This window comes from Rhinichthys klamathensis, unplaced genomic scaffold (assembly GCF_029890125.1).
Source record: "Rhinichthys klamathensis goyatoka isolate OS25496 unplaced genomic scaffold, OSU_Roscu_1.1 h1tg000277l_1, whole genome shotgun sequence".
Classification (NCBI taxonomy): Eukaryota; Metazoa; Chordata; class Actinopteri; order Cypriniformes; family Leuciscidae; genus Rhinichthys; species Rhinichthys klamathensis.
Genome location: NW_026606796.1, coordinates 882,414 through 904,464, shown reverse-complemented (window position 1 = coordinate 904,464; position 22,051 = coordinate 882,414). Strand labels below are relative to the sequence as shown.

Below are 22,051 nucleotides of genomic sequence, written 5' to 3'. Positions count from 1 at the left end.
GAAATACTCAGGATGCTTTTGATGTTGATATAACTTTTTGTTTTTCTCACATTGTGAACTTCAGAAATGCATTTCAGTTTCAGTATAACCAAAATTAATTCTACAAGATCTTGTTCTGACTTTGCTGGATTGAAACTAAAAGTCAGTGGAATGAAAGGTTACTTTAATACCCTCCGGTGACTTTTAATGTAAATGATTGCTTTTAGTCACTGTTAAACCTCAGAGGTCTGTCTCATAATAACCTGATGCAGTCCCTCGGTGCTTCTATTGTACGTGAACAAAAGGTATGAAGGATTAATCACTTATTCAGAATCATACAGCACCGCTCCGTTCGGTGAGCGCTGTCAAACAATTGCAGACGCAATTGGCTTTTCTTTGCAATATTTAAGCATATTGAAAAGAATGAGAATGTGTAATGTGGTGAATTGTTGAAGCTTAAATTGCTTCTTCAGAGCTTGGCAGAAACAAACACTGTGTCATCAGACCGGCCCACCACCAGCTGCTAAATATATTTAAATAAGTCCACTGAATATGAACAAAGCCGTAAACAATGCATGCTCATTAGTGATCGCCAAACCTTCCTCACTGTTGCCAGAGGAGTTCGGCTCTTGAATTCAAATCTCAATTATGCCAATAAAAAACGCTTTTCTCTTTCCTATAGGTACACAAATTTGTTTGCGACCAACAATTGCAGCCATCAACAAAGTGGCTTATGCTGTTGTTCTCATTGTACAGTGTCACATGTGTAGAAACATTGATAAAGACCAGTTGACGGATATAATGCCCTTGGCCATTTTTGTTTCGCTCAAGCCGACCGCATTTATTCACTTGAGAATCTCCAATATTTTTTGTTTTGTTGAACAGCGCAAAACTTGTAGTTGTGAAACATGAATTTGAAAATAATGCAAGGCCTTGCTCCATTAAACATAAATGCGTGTTTTTTTTTTTTTTTAGTTTTAGGTAGATTTGCACAAAGAGAATGAGCTGTCAATCACGCAATGAATAATTGAGTAAAGATGCATCTACAGGTCGAACTTTTCTCAGTGCATCACTTTGCCCAAAGAGCACCTGACCTTGTGGTATTGCCCCATGCACCTTCAGTAGTGAGATATATATTTCAACCTGCCCTATGCCAGGGGTGAATAGAGGCCCTAGTGTTTGCTCACCTTGTAGAGAATCGCCCCTGGCTGTTTACACTGTGTGGGCTGTGAGGTTGCACACAGATTTTAAAAATGGATTGATGACCACCAAACGACATTGGAAAGCCAAAGGGCAAAACAGAAGTTCACTTTAGTTTGCAGCTTATTGACAGATTTCCGTTTTGATATCGCTTGATGTTTTTCTTCATGATTAGTGCCATTGCTTGACATGGTTTGATGTGCTTCACTGGTCTTGTTTGATCAGTAGATGTTGTGATGTTATTTATTTATAGTGTGCTTCTGTCATTACAAAATTCATATTATGAACGGATAGTTTTGGTTCTGGATGCTAGCTGTTCAAGACAGCATTTTAGCTGTACTAAAATACGTGATGTACTAATATCGATTATATCTTCATGCAAAAGTTTGTCACAAAATGAATATATTAAATGTGATTTTTATTTAAAAGTATTTCAGTTAATTCTTTAATTTTGGTGTCTTTTATTAGCTGTCTTTTATTTTATTCTTTGATAAATAGAAAGTTTAATTGAAATTGTAAAATTGTAAATGTTTACTGTCAACTGTTTTTAAAAAAATAATAATAATTAATTATTTTTTATTGTTTTCAATTAAATTCTGGACATTATAATGCTGTGGTGCCTAAAATTGCTTGTAGCATAAAAGTGGTTTAGTGTGTTTCATTTATGTATTTTTAACATAGATTTGTAATATTGTCATCATTGATAACATTTCCTGTGGTTCCTTCCTTCCTAATAACAACGGAACACCCGCAAGATCACATCACAGCCTCTCTTATTTTTAGAAAAAGCTTTGTGGACTTGCGTGGAGAGTTAGATACAATGTATGCATTTCTTCTTCCAAATTACGAAAGCGAAATTCAGTCATGCTCTATATTTTGGCCTGGCTCGTACCAGTGGATAAAAACCAACACAACCTCATTGTAGTCATTCTGAGTGGGTGGCAGAATGGCAGAGTTTGGCGGAGCTGACATCTCTCTCCTCTTTTGAGTTGCCAAGAGGCGTCTCTGCGCTCCTTCACGAACTAACAAAGGCGTTTACACATGGAAAAATAAGACACATCAAATATGGATCTTTGTGCGTTGAGAATGTGTAAATATATCTTCAAATGCAGGCTTGTTTTTATTTGCTCCCTTGTTGTTGCGGGGGAGTCGGGCTGTTGTCATGAAGCACAGCTCCTCCATCCACTGATCAATATGTTTTCCTCTTTTTCTCTTTCAGAGGAGAAGACACAGCTGGTTCTAAATGTCGACAAACAGCTTGAAGAAGTCAGAGAGTTGGTGGGTCTTTGATCAGTAATTTTCACTCACTCGTTTTCTAAATAATGAATTTGGAAAAATTTCCCCCCTGCATAAACAACACCTGCAATGTCGCCGGTGACATGAGACACTCTTCATCTGGCTGAAGGCTGCTCGATGCTAACGGTGTGATCACATCCACATAATGCTCTTTTAAGTGACACCGCGCGACACATTTCACGCCATTATTGGGGGAAGGCGCCGTGGCAGGTGCCGAAAGAAGGGATGTGTGTCGCATGTAAATTGTCCCATCATGTCATGTTGATTGGACAGTGTAAATCAGCGGGGCCCTTTTGTGCACTCCGGTTTGCTCACATGTGACACGGACACATGTCGTAGTTGTCAGAGCTCAACCGCGCCAGAGGTTTTAATGAAGCGGCACCTCCTTACATGACTTGATTTGCCGGGTGCCTGAATCGATGCCTCTGCACTACCTCTGGTTGACAGTAAACTAGCGAGACAGTTTAATTGTTTTAGTATCGAAATGATATGTGAAATAGTTTGCTTGTTTACACTGAATTTAATTGGTGTTTCTAGCTCGAGCAGATGGACCTGGAGGTTCGAGAGATCCCGATTCAGAGCCGAGGCATGTACAACAGCCGTCTGAAGAGCTACAAGCAAGAGATGGAGAAACTTGAGAAAGATTTTGTGAGTATTAAAAACATCTTTGAACAAAAAAAAAAACATCATGCTTTTTGCGTGAATACTTTCAATGGCCGTGTTCTACTTTACATAAGCACGCAAACGTACACATGTGGTATGAAGCTTAGTCCTTCAACTTTAAAACAACTGAAGGTTATTGGCGTTTCCACTGTGTTTAAAAGTGTATTTTCTGCCACTTGAGCCAAGGAGAGCGGAGCTGTATTTTTCTCCAGATGTCCTTGTTTAGTTATTCATAATTCTACCTGCCCATGAAGAATCTAACCCACACACATCAAACCTTAGTAAGGTGCTTTTACTCTGAAGCCAAATTTTTCCTTTGTTTGTTTTACATCACAATGTTTGTCTTTCTTACCCCCATACTATGAATATAGCCTTGCTGCTGACATGGCGTTCAAAAATAAACAAATAAATAAATACACCCATACTATAATAGTCTTAGTCAAAAACACTTCTTTTTGGTTTCTCTGAGGTGGTCACATTTACTCCATACTGTTAGGAGAGGATATACTGATCACACTAAACAAACTTTGATCCTTTAATGTTTGTAATACGAGGTGCCGCCCTTGCCCCTTTCTCTTGCAAGAGTTATTATTCCCTACATTCCCTGTTTCTGGTAAATCTTTTTGCATTTCATTGATAATATAAATATACATTTAGGTTACATTTTATTTTAAGGTGATTGTTGGTACAGTGTTTTTACACAAATAAGTACTGTGCAATATTAATTAGCTACGTGCACTTATATAGGGTTAAGATATGGATTAGGCTTAGTTACTATTAATTGTGCATAATGGAACATGCAACTATGTCCAGTGATGGGAATAACGGCGTTATAAATAAACGGCGTTACTAACGGCGTTATCTTTTTCAGTAACGAGTAATCAAACGAATTACTGTTTCCCCCGTTACAACGCAGTTACCGTTACTGAGAAAAAAAATGTGGCGTTACTATAATTGAACTCACTGAAGCGGCTTTCATCCGAGTAGGCTCTCTCTCCGCCATAGGACCTGCAAAGTTTTTTTCTCTGGTGTGTGTGTGTGTGTGTGTGTGTGTGTGTGTGTTTATGAGGCGCCGGAGTGGACAAAGCGAAGCGATTGGCGCGAGCGCGCTCAATGCGCGAGAGAGACCGAATGTGTCCGAGAGCGTGCTCAACAGTTGCGCAAGAGAGACCGAGGGTGTCCGAGCATTATATAGTTTGTTTATAAATAAATGACACATATCTGCAACGTTAATTAATTTACATGGTTATACAAATAAAATCTAAAAAATTACCGTCAGGTAACGTTCTGTTTAGGTTATAAAATAAACCCGAAAATAACCTGCAGGGAACATTCACAGAAAACATCTTTGTTTGACCGGTTGTAAACACGTGCGGCAAACATGTCTAGAATTTGGCTAAAATAATCTCTGATGATGACGTTCGCTATAGGTTATAAAAATAACCCCCCAAAATATTATATTTTAGTATTATATTTTTTTTTTGGTAAATTGTTCAGTATTATATTGAGAGAGCACTTGTTAAACTGTTTACTTTTGTTAGGAAGAAAATACTCAGGCTACAGTATGTCTACTAGTTGTGAAGTTGTGTAACAGTTTTATCATTTTAATATGCACAAAGAGTATGTATATTTTTTATTATTATTTATTCATTTTTGGTACATTTCTTAAGAAGCATAATTTATTTTTAAACTTATTTGTTGGCCAGTTGGGGTCTGTGCGATATTAAGTAAACCATCTATAATGTTTTTTTGTTCTACTATAGTAATGCTAATATTTAGAATAAGATATTGAATTTAATAGGCGTCTCTCACATTGTCCCACAGCAACATTAAAATATTCAAGTCAATTCACCTTTATTTATATAGCGCTTTTTACAATACAGATTGTATCAAAGCGCTTCACAGTGATAACATGAAAACAATATAACAAAAACAATATAACAATTATAACAAAGTTTGTTTCTAAAAGAAAATTGCAAAATAGAATAAATTATTATTATAAAACATTGAACACTAATCTACACTATTAAGTGTCCATTTCATTAATTTAACATATTTAATTCTGGGGGCATCCAAATTATTTGACATAGGCCTATTTGATTTTTTTTTTTTTTTTTAAGTAACGCAATAGTTACTTTCTCTGGTAATTAGTTACTTTTATAATGATGTAACTCAGTTACTAACTCGGTTACTATTTGTGAGAAGTAACTAGTAACTATAACTAATTACTTTTTTTAAGTAACATGCTCAACACTGACTATGTCACCTTAACATAAAATATGACCTATATTTACATGATATATGTAATGTTCTTCATTGATGTTATGGCAGTCCACTCTGCTTATTGTTTTTCGAGAATCTTGCACTCCTGTTTGTCATTGTGCACGAAAATTTATGCCAATAAATCATCAGAAATATTGCTGATTTATGCGCGTCTCAATCGCACTCTTTACGCTCGTCCTAACGCCTGTTAGTTGTCCGTGGATTTGCCTATATTTGGCGTTGAAAATGGAAACGTCTTTAGACATGGAAAATCGATTTTACAATCGAATCAATGAACATTTATGTCTCAAAAATCGATCAGGATTTTTTCACAAAAGTGACAGCCCTAATATATATATATATATATATATATATAACTGCCTTTCAAAATGTTGGGATCAGTAAAATTTATGTTTTTAAAAGAAGTCTCTTATTCTCACCAAGGCTGCATTTATTTGATAAAAAAAAAAAGAAGTAATATTTGTAAATATTATGACAATTTAAAATAACTGTTTTCTATTTGAATATATTTTAAAATACAATTTATTCCTGTGATGCAAAGCTGAATTTTCAGCATCATTACTCCAGTCTTCAGTGTCACATGATCCTTCAGAAATCATTCTAATATGCTGATTTGATGCTAAAAAACATTCATTATTATTATCAATGTTGAAAACAGTTGTGTAAATTTTTTTTCCAGGATTCTTTGATGAATAGAAAGTTCTATTTCATTGTTTTATAAAGGTCTTTACTGTAACTTTTGATCAATTTAATGCGTCCTTCCTGAATAAAATAATTAATTTCTTTTATTTCACCCCCTCCCCCCCAAAAAAATTCTTACTGACCTCAAACTTTTGTGTAGTGCATAATGTTACAAAAGCTTTCTTATTTCAGATAAATTTTTTTTTTTTTTTTTTTTTTTTTTTACTTTCATCAAAGAATCCTTTAAGAATAAAATTGAACGGTTTTCAACATTGATAATAATAATAAAAGTTTCTTGAGCAGCAAATCAGCATATTAGAATGATTTCTGAAGGACCGTGACACTGAAGACCGGAGTAATGATGCTGAAAATTCAGCTTTGCATCACAGGAATACATTACATTTTAAAATATATTAAAATAGAAAACAGTTATTTTGAATTGTTATATATACTTGTATATTTACTTAAATATTCATAAAATAAATATTTATATTATAAATATATATTATCTTCATGTGGAAGGATAACAATGATTGTGCTAACATTTTAATAGACTATATTATATATTAAACGGTTTTATGACATTTCAGTGCCTCTAGCCTTGTTCTCTTTGCAATCCACTCCATTCGCTTATGCCACCATATGAAGTCTCAGCACGCAGCAAATTCACTTCATCATTTCTTTCAAACTCAGCACCTGCACCTAACTCAAGGTGCTCTTGATATCAATTACCAGATGGCTACGGCATCCACAACGATTCCAGAAAGGCTGACATAAATGAGGAGAGTTTTGAAAAGGATCTTTTGCCAGTGATCTGATGTTGTGCCGCTGTGCTGATAGCTCAGATCACAGTGGAGATCTCTCGTCTCCGAGGGGCCTCACGTTCCTCACCGTGGGCATTTAATTGGCCGATGATTAATCTTTAGCTTCTCCCTCTTGACTGTTGCCGTGCTTAATTATCATGCAATTAACACCCACTGTGAAAGGGTTTAGTGCACCGTTCATGGTTGCATTCCTTTGCCTTTCACCTCTTTTTTTTTTTAGATATATTTCTATGCTAACTAATCATGGATATGCAAGATGTTGGTTGCTGTTAACATTTTAAGCCGTCGTTTGTGTTTTGTGCTTTCCAAACTCAGTAGTTTGGAAACTAATAGATCAAATATTTTACTTTTTGTAGATAATTTAAGAAATTAAAATTCATTGGGCTCAATAGTAATTGTAATGAAATGGAGAATGTTACATTAATGAAAACAGTAAGTAATGCATGTCCTAAACTTCTGGTTTAGTCTCTGACAAATTTATATATGAATGAGATAATTGTCCTGATTGAAAGCCATTTTCTCCTTGGTTCTTTGAGTTTATGTGCATTTGAAGAACAGATCCCCCTGAAGCCGCCAGTGATAGCAAACCCCAGAAACTTGTCCTAAAGCTGGGAGATTCAGCTGGCTCCTCAGAAGTGCCAAATGCTTTAGCGTGGATGGCTTATCCTCTCTGCCACGCAACGTGAGCACACACGCACACTTCTAAGAGGTGTCAGGGAGAGGGCCATCGCTGCTCTCTCTAAAAAAGCAGAGGCTTTGTTGTGCTTCCACGGGAAATCAAGGCCTTGTCTTGCCCTTCCCCTCTTCTGGCCTCCCTGGAGCTTCTCTCTCTTTACCCCCGCTCGCACTCACCCGTTCACCCCGCGGTTTGAAGTCTTCGCTCCATCCCACTCGCCAGACTAAGCCTCCTGTTCGGCGGCAGACGGGGACCAGCCGACCTGTTAACCCTGCCATTTTTCAAGAGAAAGTAGGCAGATATCAGAAGGACATCCCGAAGGTATGCTCGCTTCATGATGGCTTCATTTTGATAATGGGGGCGCAGGGTCTTAAAGCCGAGAACCCCCGCAGAGGCCTTATATTAGCAAAAAGGCAAAAGTGCTAAATGCTCACAAAACAACAAGTTAAAGCTTATTTGTGTTAGGCCGAAAGTCAGTCGGGGGCCGTAAAAGCCAAAAGTAAGTGTCAGTGCCTCTTAGCGATGCTTTTGTTTGGTCAAAAAGTAATGGAGGCGTAATTAATAAAGGAAAAAAAATTATCTTCAATGCAAGTGGAAATTTTTTATTTCTATTCCTTGATATATTAGTCTGCTCTGTTACTTATGTAAGGCCTTACGGGTGTTTTTTGTTGTTTTATTTGTATCAAACAATAAGTTCAATATTTTATTTAAAAAATAATTCTTTAAAAAAAAATATATATATATTTCTTATCTGTACATTGATTCCTCCCACTTTTATTCACACCGTATTTATAGAAAATATTGAATAAAGGAATTCTGGGTGATGGGATTACATTACATTCTTGTTTAAACAAAGCTAGATGTATTTTAATATAGAAAAATTTGTTGTCTCATTGATCAATAAAGAGATGTTAAACTAGCTAAACTGCATTATCAGGCTCAATTCCTGGTTCTGGCTCATTTCCTTCTATGAACGATAGATGGCGACATTGTTCAAGATATCGGGAAGAGATCGTTGCTCATCACCGCTTTTAGGCAATTGCTAATCAAACCCGTTTCCCTAGATATAGGTAGACCATTGGTTTCTTTTTGACTTCTTTCCTTTGAGGAACTCTGAGATTAAACAGTGTGAATATCCTGGGTGATGGGGGGTACTTGTTTGCTCATTCAAAGGGCAAGATGGGGTCTTGCTTGAGTACGGGTCTCTCCCACCTTTCTACACTCAAAGACTCCAGCTCAAGCGTTCTGCTTTGCTCTCAGGACTATAGTGTTTTAATCTTTATGAACTCTCTTTTAATGAACTGACTTTTGAGACTAATAGTTTTTTTTATAGCAGCTGGCATCACATTTGCATAATAATTTATGAATGTGCTGTTATTTTAGATATTTTAAAAAAAATGTTATGGCAAAAAAAAAGAAAGTAATGCAAATGATGATTATTATTCCTATTTTTATTTAGCTAGTTTTTCATGTTTGAATAAATTGAGAGTTGCAATAAGTTTCCGTAACCTATTTTGATTACTTGAATGCAGAGTTTAATAGTAATAAGGTTATGCCTACATTTGTATGTCATTATACCATATAGGCTTTATTTTATACAATGCTTTTTACATGCGTATTTTCTAGATATAGTGAAAATGTGATTCTAAAATCATTTCGATTTTTATGGACAATGGTTGAACTCTCAAGCCATTTGTTGTTTAGCTTGTTAAACCCATGATTTATTATGAATGATTCGATATAAAACATTTTATAGAATTTTTGGAGAGTCGTGACATAATTATGAGATGTTTGATTATCATGATTTGGGCTTGAATCAATTTAGATGGTTTATCAGAGAAGATTATTTTTTATAGGTGTTTTGTGAAGAAAGCACAGATAATCTTAAAGAAATAAAATGAATATTAAGGTTAATACTCTATGAAATAGTGAATTGTGTTGAACATCTTTCATTGAAATTGAAGCTCTGTCCTCATGGACGGACGTTTTTGCTTTATATCTATTTAATAATTTTGCAGAGTTTTCTTAGAGGTGGCTGACCATAATAGTATTTTGTGAGGTTTAAGGATTTATATGACCAATAACACAAAAAACATGAACATGAGTTTAATCATGTTTATTGAAGGCATTATTAAGCGTAAGCAAGTTTACATGTGAAATTGTACAATGTGATCTAGTTTTCCAATGGTAAATTTGCCCCAGTCGTTAAAAATGTCAGATTGTGGGCAGCTTTGTTATTTATTGCCTCACAAGGGTAAATGGATGTCTTTGAATGATTTTTGACATTTGGCAAAGAGTCTTTTTAGCGATTTGTCAACTGACAATCTTAAATGACAAAATTGCTGGTCAAGGTTCAGGTCACAGATTCTGCAAAAATTTGTTGGAGTTTGTTAAATCCCTTCAGGGGTTTGTCGGATAAGTAAAAACAGGTTTGTCAATCATCTTGATGAAATCCACTGACTTCAATAAAACTTTGCTGCACTTCTCCAAGTTAACTTTTAATCGTCAAGCTCTTCTCATCTGTAGACTTGTTGCAGCCTTTAGTGCGCTATATCAAGTTTTACACACACATGCTTTCCAAATAAGCCTTTTGAATCTCTCAGAATCAAAACCGAAAACTTCTTTCTTAGAGTTCTTGTTATACCAACCAAGTCATCAATTACAGCAGCTTCCACAAAAGAGAAGCATGACAGACATACTTGACCCGGATGTTCGACACTTTTAATCGCCTTAAATTAGAGCTGAATATGCACTCTGAAAAACTCTTGATTGTTGTATGATTGTTTCATGGCACTAAGAAAGTAATACAGATTAGTACAGTTGTGTCATTTGAGTTTAGCCAGCCTGATTACAAACCTTCTGTGTTTATTATGGAAATCTCACGGATTGATGGGATTCTTTTTCTGAGATGGTACCGATTTAAGAAGGGACTAAATCAATCTTTTGAACGTGTCTTTTATTATGGAGTTGTTTTATGCGGGGCGGATTGGTTGGTACTCTGAGATGGGATTGTGTGGCTTTGCAGAGATCAGCGCTGTGGCGCGTGCTCTAATCGCAGTGATGGGACAGTGATGAGGTGAAGGACTGTGTAACTCGAAGGAGAAAATCAAGCCTCCATGGCTGGGAATGAAGAGCCCATGTACTTAAAAAGAAGTGGAGGTTTTCTCTCAAGCTAGATACCTAGATCTTGCCCGAGTGTATATGAAAGCCTAATTTTACAGCATAATATTTGGACATTTTAGATGATTTATGAATTCATATTCTTTTAATTATAGAAAAATATGAAACCTATTTAGGTCCATGACTGCATTCAGGATTACATAAAAATAGTATTACAATTTAATTGTATGTAAGAGTAATATTTATTTCTAAAAAAAACGATTTAGTTTTTTTTTTTATACTTTTATTTTTGTGGTAATCTGCAACATTTTGTGGATAAAATTTAGCTACAAATCTTCATTCAGGTATAAATATTTGTGTAACGTGTTGATAATTTTGCTATGTTTTTGGTTGTGTATTGTTTTTTTGTCTTCATAGTTACCCGTGACATAGATCAGGTAGTTTTTCAATTCAAGACAAACTACTCGATGTGTCTGTGTGTGTGTCTGTATGAGAGTGGCTGGAAAATCAGACACAGCAGAGCTGTCTCCTCTCTCGGCCCGTTCCTATCGCCCCTGTAAAGTGAAAGTGACATGTGACACCCCCAGAAAATGATGAACTGACATGAGGGACGAAAAGGGGTGACAACATTTTTTTGATTTGCCAGGCCAGCTTAAGTATGAAAAATCATGAAGTATTTATGAAATGTATTATGAATCATTGCCTTGGATACACCCCCCCCCCCCCCCCCCCCCCTTTTTTTTAAACGCACGCACCAAAGAGAGAGAGAGAGAGAGAGAACTTTGACATCTCAGACTCCATAGACATCAATTTGTCCTCCCTTTTAATGGAGTGATATATTTACAGTGCATATATGAAATCTTTAAATTATTGCTAGGTTTTTCTCCGTAATGAGGATGAGAGAGGTTTTTTTTATGGAGCATTTTGGCTGGAATTATGGTGGTTGAAAATTATGGTGAAAGCCTGGGGTAGAAATTAGCTTTTTGTCATTGATTAAAATGAGGCAAATCTGAAATTTAACGTCACATCCATCACAATTTTTAAAACAGAGCTTAAAGAGAGAGTAGGTCTAGGTAGCAAACCATTTTTAAGTCTTTGCTTTTTCCTTGCATTTAAATGTTTGATTAAATAATTTTAGATGTTTGTCCAAGCTTATATTTTGGATATTCACATTTTAAATAAATTTCTTCCTACATAATGCAGGGTAAACTTGTTCTGCTCTAAGATTTATTTTTATTTCTTTGTTATTTGTAAGTTATTAAGAAGTATCTTAAGTTATTTGTAGAAGTACTTTTTATTTTATTTTATTGTACTTTTCTTTTAAATAATTTTTTTAAATTGTATTTTATTATAACATTATTCAGTGTTATTTGGTTGAGTTTATTCTATTTTAAAGCATATTTATTTGAAATGCATTAAGCAATTATATCAGCTAGATATATTTTTACTATTTAATTGAATTCAATCTATTATATAATTATAATATTATTACTGTGTTAAATTAGTCAATCGTATAATTATATTTAAATATATTTAGCAATTACCACACACACACAATAAAAATAATGTGTAACTGAGTTTAGAGATCATCTCTTTTCCGACAGAGATATATATACAGAAAGGATTAGCAGAGGCCACGGGATAAATATCTTGTCTTGAACTTCCGTCTTGAGCTCTATTGTAATGAATGGTTGCAGTTGATTTCACAGGACTGCACTTCATTATGACTGTGGATGAGGCCTTTGTTTAAATCTCCATTTGAATTTGGTGCACATAGGGCAGTGACAAATATACATTCATGTATAGAATTAATGATGTGGTTAAGCTGCTGTGTGTTTGGGTATTTTTATGCTAATGACTTGAGCATTCATCCCAGACAATAGTCGTGTTGCGAGGAGAAGAGGGAGAGACCGAGCGAGGCGTTATTCACCGTGTAGCCATTCATTCCCGTGTGTATTCGCACACAATAATAGCATATAAGCTCAGCTTTTTTCTTTATGACTGGTTGCATCGGAGTGTTCTTAGAAGAAACACTCACAACAGACATCAGATGCTAAATATGGCATGAACTTGGGTCAGAATAAAAATAAAAAAACCACACATATCACTTTTTTTTCCAGAAGGAGAGAGTTAGATGGAGTGAGAAAGATGGATCGGGGGAGGTGAAGAAAGACAAGAAAAAAAGAGTTATTTTCTGTGCAGGGTTCAGTGAACCATATGTAGGTAGCCACAGGCTAATGGGCGATTGGTCCCCGGCTCGCCAGGTATCCTGTGCCTCAGAAATCCCTCCTCCATTTCCTCTAATCTCACCTTTTCTCTGGTGCTGACCCAGGGAGGCCCGTTTCATTCCCCACTGCACGCCAGAGGAGAGTGCTGTGATGGGAGCCGGCCCGGCCCTGCCAGCTCTGGCAGTCTCCCTCCCCACCGGCTCTTCTCTATTGATTTCTCCACTCTTGCCTAGCCGGGGTCTGCTCTGCTAGTGCCCGCACCGGCCCTGCTCCCAACCCAGCATTAATGTGAGAAAAAGCTCGGCTGCCAGAGAAACGGGCTTTGATTTTTCATTAGAACTGCTTCCATATTTTAATATTGGGTTTAATCGGCGCTTATGCCTTAAAGAAATAACCATTCGCAGCGACTCCCCGGCCTTCAAGAAGTATATGCCGGTTCCTCAATCAAAGCAGCTTGAATTTGCTCTTTTGTTGAGAGTTCACTTGCAATCGTTTTTTCCCTCGCTCTCTGTATGTGGGCAGAGTCGTTAGGTTTATTGACTGCACTTGGTGTTTCGAACATGACATTGACAGAAATATCCAAGGCTGTATTGGATACAGCATATTTATATTATATAGAAACTTTTTCATGCCATTTTTTGGCATCATTTTTTTCAATTTGAAATTATATTTTATTTTGATTTTTCCCCTTATATTTATATATAAGATTTTCCCTCACAAATTAGTTGTTTTTTTAAATCATTTTTTTAATTTGTCATTTTTTATATATATATATATATATATTTTAAAAGTACACTTAATTTGTAATATAATATTTTACAAATATTAGACATCTAAATGTATAATACATTATTATTATTATAATTTATTATAATAATAATAATATATAAAATAAGTTAATATTATTTACTTAATTATAAATGTAATTAATTTTAATTATAAAATTAATAATTATAATGTAATATTTACAAAATCTTTACAATTACAATCACATGAATATGCTATTTTGATATACTAACGCAAATTGAAATGTTGCTCTGAGCTTACATTTTATAAAAAGAAAATAATTAGACTTAAATAATAATTGTAATTGAATATTTATCATTGCTAATATTATCAATTACAACTATTATTTAAGTCTAATTATTTTCTTTTTTATAAAATGTAAGCACAGAGCAACATTTCACTTTGCGTTAGTATATCAAAATAGCATATGTTATTGTATTTTGTTATTCATGTTATTGTAATTGTAAAGATTTTGTTAAAGATTTTACATTATAATTATTCATTGTATATTTATAATTGTTATATTATAAATAATAAATTATAATAATAAATATTATTTAAAAGTCTGATTTTCTTTTTCTTTTTTTAAATTTTAAGTACAAAGAGCAATGTTTCACTCTACATTAGTATATCACAATAGCATATTCATGTGATTGTTATCTCCGTGGCCTCCATTTGTTCCTGAATTTTCCTTCATGGTTTGTTTGTTTTTATTTCATACACAATGCTCAGTGAATTAAAGGCACACACCAGTAACCTGTGTGCTAATGAGAGACACCATGCTGATATCAGTCCATGTGTTGTGCACAGCTCCTGCGATTTTTACCACAAGCGACTAACATAAATGTCAAACTGACGCACGCAAAACCAAACGCATCTGTCCATCTATTACCCGTACGACCGATTTGATGTTACCAAAGACTAAAAAATGAATCACAGAGGCATAAAGACCCTCCTGCGACCGTCATTACTTTGTGCCTTTATCTGATTTTGTATCAAGTGCACAAAAAAGTGCTCACTTAATTGCACAACCTCCTACAATTTATTTTCTAGATGTTAAAAGAGAACAGCACGATTATGTGTGTGCGGATGGATGTGTAGCTTCCTGTGCATGTGTGAATAGTATTCTTTCTGCTTGCGGATGGTGTTAGACCCCTGCTAGGATGAGATGCATTATTTAAGACTGTTGTGATACTGGAGCCTGCTTGAAAAGGTCTTTGCTTTCTTCAACCAATACAGCACTTTACTCTAGACCAGATGCACTCATAAAAACACATGACGCTTTGACCGCTGTTGCAGAACACAGCTTAACCACACAAAACACACATGATGCATGCACACAATGCCTTAATAACAATCATATGAAATATTTCTATATATTTAATGCCATTCATTGTTAGTCATAGTCTTTTTCTTATCTGCTTTATAGATGTGATGTTTTGTTACCCCCCCCCCCCCCCAACACACACACTTCAATCATCAATTCCCCTTAAACATTTTCAGCAGATTATTAGCTGCAGAAAGAAAAAGGTTAAATGGCAATTTGAGGCAGCCACATTGTGTTTGACTAAAGTCCCATTAACTCGAAATCATAACTGGCCAGACATTTTCCCACTGGTGAGAAATACTTAATGAAACACACTTTATAAATTAAATATCATTAATTACTCTTCACGGTTTGCCACCAGCCGTGTGGTTTCCGAGTGGAAAAGTGGAGGAAAAAGCTTTGGCAGTGTCACTTCAGGGCCTCTCATTAAACTCTGCCCCTGGGTATTTTTATGCCTTTTAATGCCTATCTAATGAACTGTTTACTTTTGCTGCAGTTCAGGTTCCATTATTATTTGCGTCCTTGTGTTGCCGTTTGCTGTCAGTGTGCAGAAAAAAAAGAATGCAATATTAATGATGAACAATAAGAGATAGCGGTTGATTTATAATAAGATATTTTAGGGTAATTATTTCTAACATTTTGAAATATTTTTCATTCTCTTACTTTTTCCTGCCCTTAGAACAAAAGGTTAGATTTTATTTTCTTATGTCTTTAATCATTTTTTTTAATTAATCATAATGTTACTACAGAAACCAGTTAAATGTAAACCTGTAAATAAGATGTTTTCTATTTATATAAAATAAAATTATGTGACATCTGCTGCAGTTTTGTTCATATTGTTCTCATTTCACAGACACTATGGTAATTTGCATGGCTGATATAAATATTTAGCATGCATGATGCATACGCAATTATATATATTTTTGCATTGTGCATCATGTCAACAGACTTATAACACACATTTTTGACAGGACACTAAAACCCTCGTCTCTGGTTTGATGAGACATGTCTGTTCTAAAAGGCAGTCAGGCCACTTTGCATAAAGTTAAGACAGATCTTTGTACTTTTTCTCTGTGCTTCCGGGAATAGAAGCAAATTCTCACCCAAGATTAAAACAAGTGACAAGAGAAAGACCTTTCAAACAGATTTTAAAAAGATTTAGCCTTTTTTTTTTTTCAGTAGCAATAAGCCATCTTCATTCTTACGATTACAAAGCCTTCTCTCTGGGTTTTTATGTTTTAGTGCAGGTTTTATATTCGAGTGCTCTAGCTGAACTATGTATGAACATTAAAATCCATTGATTATTATTTCTTCTTTTTTATTTTTTAAAGAGCAAGAACTTAATTTTTTGTAACTTTCATTCATATCATTCCAATCCATTTTAGGTCATCATGGGTCATGATTAAATATGCAATACCCCAATGATCTAAATAAATAGCTCCACTTTATTAATGCATGGCATATAGGAGATGAGTATGTAGGAGATAAGTGGGAAAATAAATAATTCTAATAACCTATAACTCGGCTCAGATCCAATGCAAAGTACCAATCAAAGTATTTCCTAGGGTTAAGCAGTCAATATTGCCCAGCTGCTGTGCTATAGCAGCAGATGAAGGGAGAATAATCAGTGTGAGGCTTGTTTTACTGCAGGGGGAGTTGCAAAATGGTGTAAACGGGCTGGGAGAGGCGTCTCGCTTTGTTTCTATGACTAGTTTTCCCCTTCGAAGACTTAAGGCTGCATTTGCCATTCTTTTTGTGCGAGAAGCACTCAAAGGTTACATCGTGAAAGTGGTTGATGCTCTCAGCTACAACAAACAGCTATTTAGAAGAAGAAGAAGAATGAAACAAAAATAGGGTTTGAAGACGATAGTGTGTTCATTCAAATGAAGGCATCTCCCAGGCTTCCGTTTTCAATTATGAACATGCCGACATTCCCCAAAGTTCCTCTGCTGTTCTTTAAGATGAAACTCGACTAAGATGGAACATGTGGGTGTGTTTTTTTTTTTTTTTTTTTTGTCAGAAGACGCGCTTTGTTTGTGGTGCTCGTTTGTGAAATAATGTGCACACAAATGCAAACGATTGCTTATCGGTTAAATCAGATGTGACACGAGATATGACACGTATTTATTTTGAAACCAAAAGATCTGTCAGTTTCCCTTCCCTTGCTTCCTTTTTTAGAAATCTAAATTCCTTCATTTTTGCTTTATATTAACAACTACTTTTGTTTGTGATCAAAATATTACGAATGCTGCATTCAGTTATAAAAATTTAGCATGGTGCAAATTAATTACTATATATTTTCAGAATTTAAAATGATCAGAAATTTTTGACTCTGATAAAACCCACTAAACAAACCCCACTTTTAGAACCGAAAGATCTGTCAGCTTCACTTTCCTCGCTTCCTTTCTAGATATCCCAATTTGCTACATTTCTGCTTTATATGGTCTACTTTTGTTTATGGTCTAGTGATCAAAATATTACGAATTTTGCATTCAGTTTAAAAAATTTTTTGCATGGTTTCAAAAGTTACAATGTTCAGAAATTGTTGACTCTGATAAAAAACTCGCTAAACAAACTCCACTTTTTATTTTTAATACATTTTCATGTCATATCCTCCAGGATTTGACCGCTTCCTCTGCAAGAAATTGTGACACAGCATTGCATCACAAAATGATAGCAGTTCTTGGATAGCAGTTATTTTGCTGTTTAGTTTCCCCGTGGATCGCCTGCACCTTTGCCTGCTCTCATCCTCCCGAAGAGTGCCAGCCTGCAGGAAGAGCGAACAGAGGGAAGCAAAGGGCTCTTGGTAAACGCCATCTCAGTGTGTTTTTTTCCCCGCCGCACCACCAGTGTGTGTTTAGTTTGGAGGGTATTTGAAGAGGTCGGGTGTGTTTGTAAACATGCCATACTCTGCTTCTGCGCTTGCTGAATCGGAGGTGGCACGCTCTGAAGTGTTGAGTGTGTGTGTGTGTGTTTTCTTTTTTGGACACGGCGTTCTTTCTCCCAACTGCGTAGCGGAGGAGAGACGGGGGAACGAGCCCAAATCTGATGGCACGCCAATCGCGTCGACCTGGGTGATGAATTATTCTCTGTCTAGCTCCCTGGCTTGGTATTATCACAGGGTTTGCCGGAGAACAGGACTGACAGCAGTGACAGCCCCCAGAACACATTTCCCTCTGACAACTGATACTTTCCTAATACGCTCCCTGCCTCTGTCTTGTACTAGGGTCCGCTATTCTACACTTTTTATTTATTTAAGTGAAAGGGGGGCTTTTGCTATTGTATCTGAGGGCTCTGGTTCACTCAAGCCACAGTGTCTACACAAACTAGATTACACACACGCACTCGCTTCTTCTCTCTCCTCAACATTCACGCGCACACACACACACACGCTCCAGTATATCACCTGTATTTTTGTTTCATTTGTTGATCCAACAGGGGGCTCTCGTGCTTTAGAAATGTATGATTTTTTTTTTTCATGTCAAATGAACTAAAGCTTGTTTTTTTTCTGTCTTTCTCCCCTTGCCCCACTTCTTTTTCCTTCTCTGTCTCTTCGCTTTCTCTCTTTTTCCTCTCTCAACCTGTTTCCATTGCAGAAAAGGTCACGTATTGCCTACAGTGATGAGGTGCGGAACGAGCTCCTGGGGGATGATGCGAGCTCCTCGGAGAGTCAGGTAGGGTGTTAATCAGGGGCTGTGCTTTCCCAGTGTGGGTGGCTGCTCGGGGTGAGGACGGGTCAGGGCCACGAGGGGCAGAGAGAGGCAGGCATTGGCACCCAGTCATGCAGAAGCAACACTGTTTAATGCAAAGCTGCCCAGTGCTGAATGGGCTTCAGGCACCAACCAGCGTCTGGGCAGTACCAGATTGGGGTAAATTCCCGCTTTCTCCCAGCTGTTCACCGTCCGCACAAGCACTTATTCTTCTAAAAACCAACACCCCCCCCCCATCCAAAAAAAGAAAAAAAAACCCTGCTGTTTTCAAAGATCCTTAAACAGAGGGTGTCACTGTGGAAAAACTATGTAAATAATAAAAAAAGGAATGATGGTTGGTATTATTTCACATAGGTGTAAGGATATAAAAATAAGTTATTTGTTAAAATGGATATATTTTTCTTCAGATATCAGATACATATGTATGCGTGTGTGTGTGTGTGTGTGTGTGAGTGTGTGTGTGTATATATATATATATATATATTAATTTTTTTCCTGTTTTATTTGTTTGTGTGTATACTCTAAAGTGAGCATTTAACATTTAGGATACAGTATTATCACGTTTTTAAAAATAGGACCCCACAATAAGATCCTTTGAATAATTACTGCATTTAATTATCTTGCTATATTTATCGAATGTGCCACTTGTCAACACAGACACCAATCCACAAGCGTACAGACATTCATCATCTGTAACTGTTACCGGTTTTTTTTTTTTTTTTTTTTGTCTTTTCCCCCTTATTAGCATTTCACAGATGAACTTTGCACCACACATCTTACAAACATATGTAGCTCTAGCCGTGATGGGTAATTGATATGCATATTCTCACCAAATTAGTGGGACACAAAAATGAGTGTGACACTTCATACGAAGTTAGTAGTAGAAGTGTCCCTCGAGCTGTCAAACCCACAGCTAGACATTGATGGTTTTATCAAATTCTTGCCAAAGGAAAGAAAATTATAACTCGCGTTTGCTTTTTTTTATTGACTCCCTTCTTGCTTTTGTAAAATCAGTTTATGACAAACCATATTACTTGAGTTGTTATTCAAGCTGCATTCAATGACAGCTCCTTTTATCAAAAATAATTATGAATTGTCATGGAAGGCACAATAGCTCATTTGATATGGATTTTTAAGATGCGGGCTTTCATACTTTATTCACTATTGTGGTGTTTGAACAATAGGACAATAGTTTAAAAGGATTATATTTCAGTTCCTGAAGTTGCTTATTCCTTTTCATATTAGCAATTCTCTAAACACTTAAAGATAATTTGCCTAATAACAAGACATTAGAGACAATAACAAGAGATACGTTTATGTTAGATTGCAGCCATTGATCTGGTAAATGGATGAAGTGCTTTGGGATGTTGTTATATTTATTGCCTTAGACACAGTCAAGCTCCCCACTCTCTGTCACCTATACTATCAGAAGCCTCTTTTCACACAAAGACACAAACAATAAGCACAAGAGAGCATGAGGATGAACAATGTACTAACTATGTATATATAAATATTTGAATGCATTTGTAATTTGTTCTACACACATACACACACGCATATATAATATAATACATACATACATATATATATATATATATATATATATATATATATATATATATAATTTTATATTATAAACACATTTATTTATTTTTTATCCATTTACTAATTTTGCAAAAAACTTCTAGTAGAGTAATATGTATAAATGTTTTATCCCATTTTCCATGAAATAGAAAAATATGATCTCATAGTCATTTTTGTTCTGTATCAGTTTACACATGCATTTTAAATATGCATAAACATTTCCTTAACGGGAGAACAAGAACCAGTTTTCTCTTTCCGATCGGACCTCAGGTGTTGAACTTAATTTCCATTTAAAAAAATACTGAATTAAACTCTGGATCCTAACACAAGACTTGCTGTGAGTGGAGTGGTCGGAACTTCAGGGTTTTTTTATCGAGCGAGACAGGACCGATAGAGCGGAGGGGAAGAGATGTGGGGGGGGTGACTGGGGTGAGTCGGTCAATTTAATTCCTTACGATCTAAAAGAGGTCAGGCTCATTTCATATAGCCCTGGCTGAGCAGATCATTACCAGTCACAAATCTGTTCGTTACATGGCGAGGATTTATAGCTAAGTAAATAGGGAGCCATCATAAGTTCTGAAAATAGCGTGTTGGCCCTGCGATAATAGCTAAAGGACGGTTTAATAGAGTTCGGCATTTATTCGTTATCTGTATGCGGACAGAGACCGAATTGGTGCTATCGCTCTTTTTTTTTAATAATGTGGTGGTCTACCGTTGCACTTTTTTCTTCAACATCCCTCCCCCAACCCTTTCCACCCGAAACGCACACATTTTTACCCCACACGTACTTGTGAGAGCGCACACACATTTTTTCGCACACGAATACTCTGCGGAATAGTTTCGATTTCAGACACAGCAGAAGGCATGGCCACGAGAGATTGGGCAGGTTTGAGCCGGCGTGGACCAGATTTTACAGGCTACAAAGGAAGCAGATTACCACTTGTATCGAGTTCCGTATTGGAAAAAAAAATCTTTGTTTGAAAATCCGCTGATTATCATAACAGAAAAATTGCAGCAGTGCAGTTTTGAATAACAACCACATGAAAAAAAAAATGAACGCGAAGGAATGAACTCATCACAACATAATTAAACAATTTCGGAAAATTTCTTTCAGCTTTTCATCGACGTTTCCTCGAAAAAATGCTTGCGAGTTCAGGTAAAGCAACAAAAGACTGGTTGTCCGGTTTGGTTTAAAGAGGAAAAAACGTGGCTTGAAAGAACAACAGCAAGCTTAAAATCTTCCTGATTCTCTGGGTAAATCCTCGGCGAGGGCTCGTAATCGTCCAAGCAGCACAAATATGATAGAACAAGGTTTGTTTGGTGTTCATTGAGACGGTCTGCAGGGTTGCGTTTAGCTCGGGTGGGCTCACAGCAAACCCAAATAGCCACTTCTATAGTGTATTCACAAACTTTGGCCTTTTGAATAATGCAGGCTCGACGTAAGGAAGCTACCTCGAAAATCAGCAGCTCGGAGCTACAATTCGGCCCTGCTTATTTTTCGTGTCTGGTTGGATATACTTTGTGTTTCTGAACTTACATTTTTTATACTAAATATTGAAGATTCATAATTTTCTAAATTTTTATCTAATCGGCTTCTTAGAATTTTCTTTTTTTTTAAATCTTTAGATTTTTTATATAGCATGCTCATGGTGTTGTTAGGTTGTCTGTAATTTAACTTTTATTATTTTGGCACA

At 36.0% G+C, this 22,051-nt stretch overlaps 1 protein-coding gene across 4 annotated transcripts in view; it reads left to right on the top strand.

The window, feature by feature from the left end:
* The window catches only part of vti1a (vesicle transport through interaction with t-SNAREs 1A), a 142,766-nt gene that overhangs the window by 8,325 nt on the left and 112,390 nt on the right, over positions 1-22,051 (top strand). For all 4 annotated transcript variants that reach the window (XM_056268816.1, XM_056268815.1, XM_056268817.1 and 1 more), the window contains exons 2-4: positions 2,399-2,457; positions 3,013-3,123; positions 18,660-18,737. In XM_056268816.1, coding sequence (XP_056124791.1) covers positions 2,399-2,457; positions 3,013-3,123; positions 18,660-18,737 — 248 coding nt within the window. The remainder of the gene's footprint in view (positions 1-2,398; positions 2,458-3,012; positions 3,124-18,659; positions 18,738-22,051) is intronic.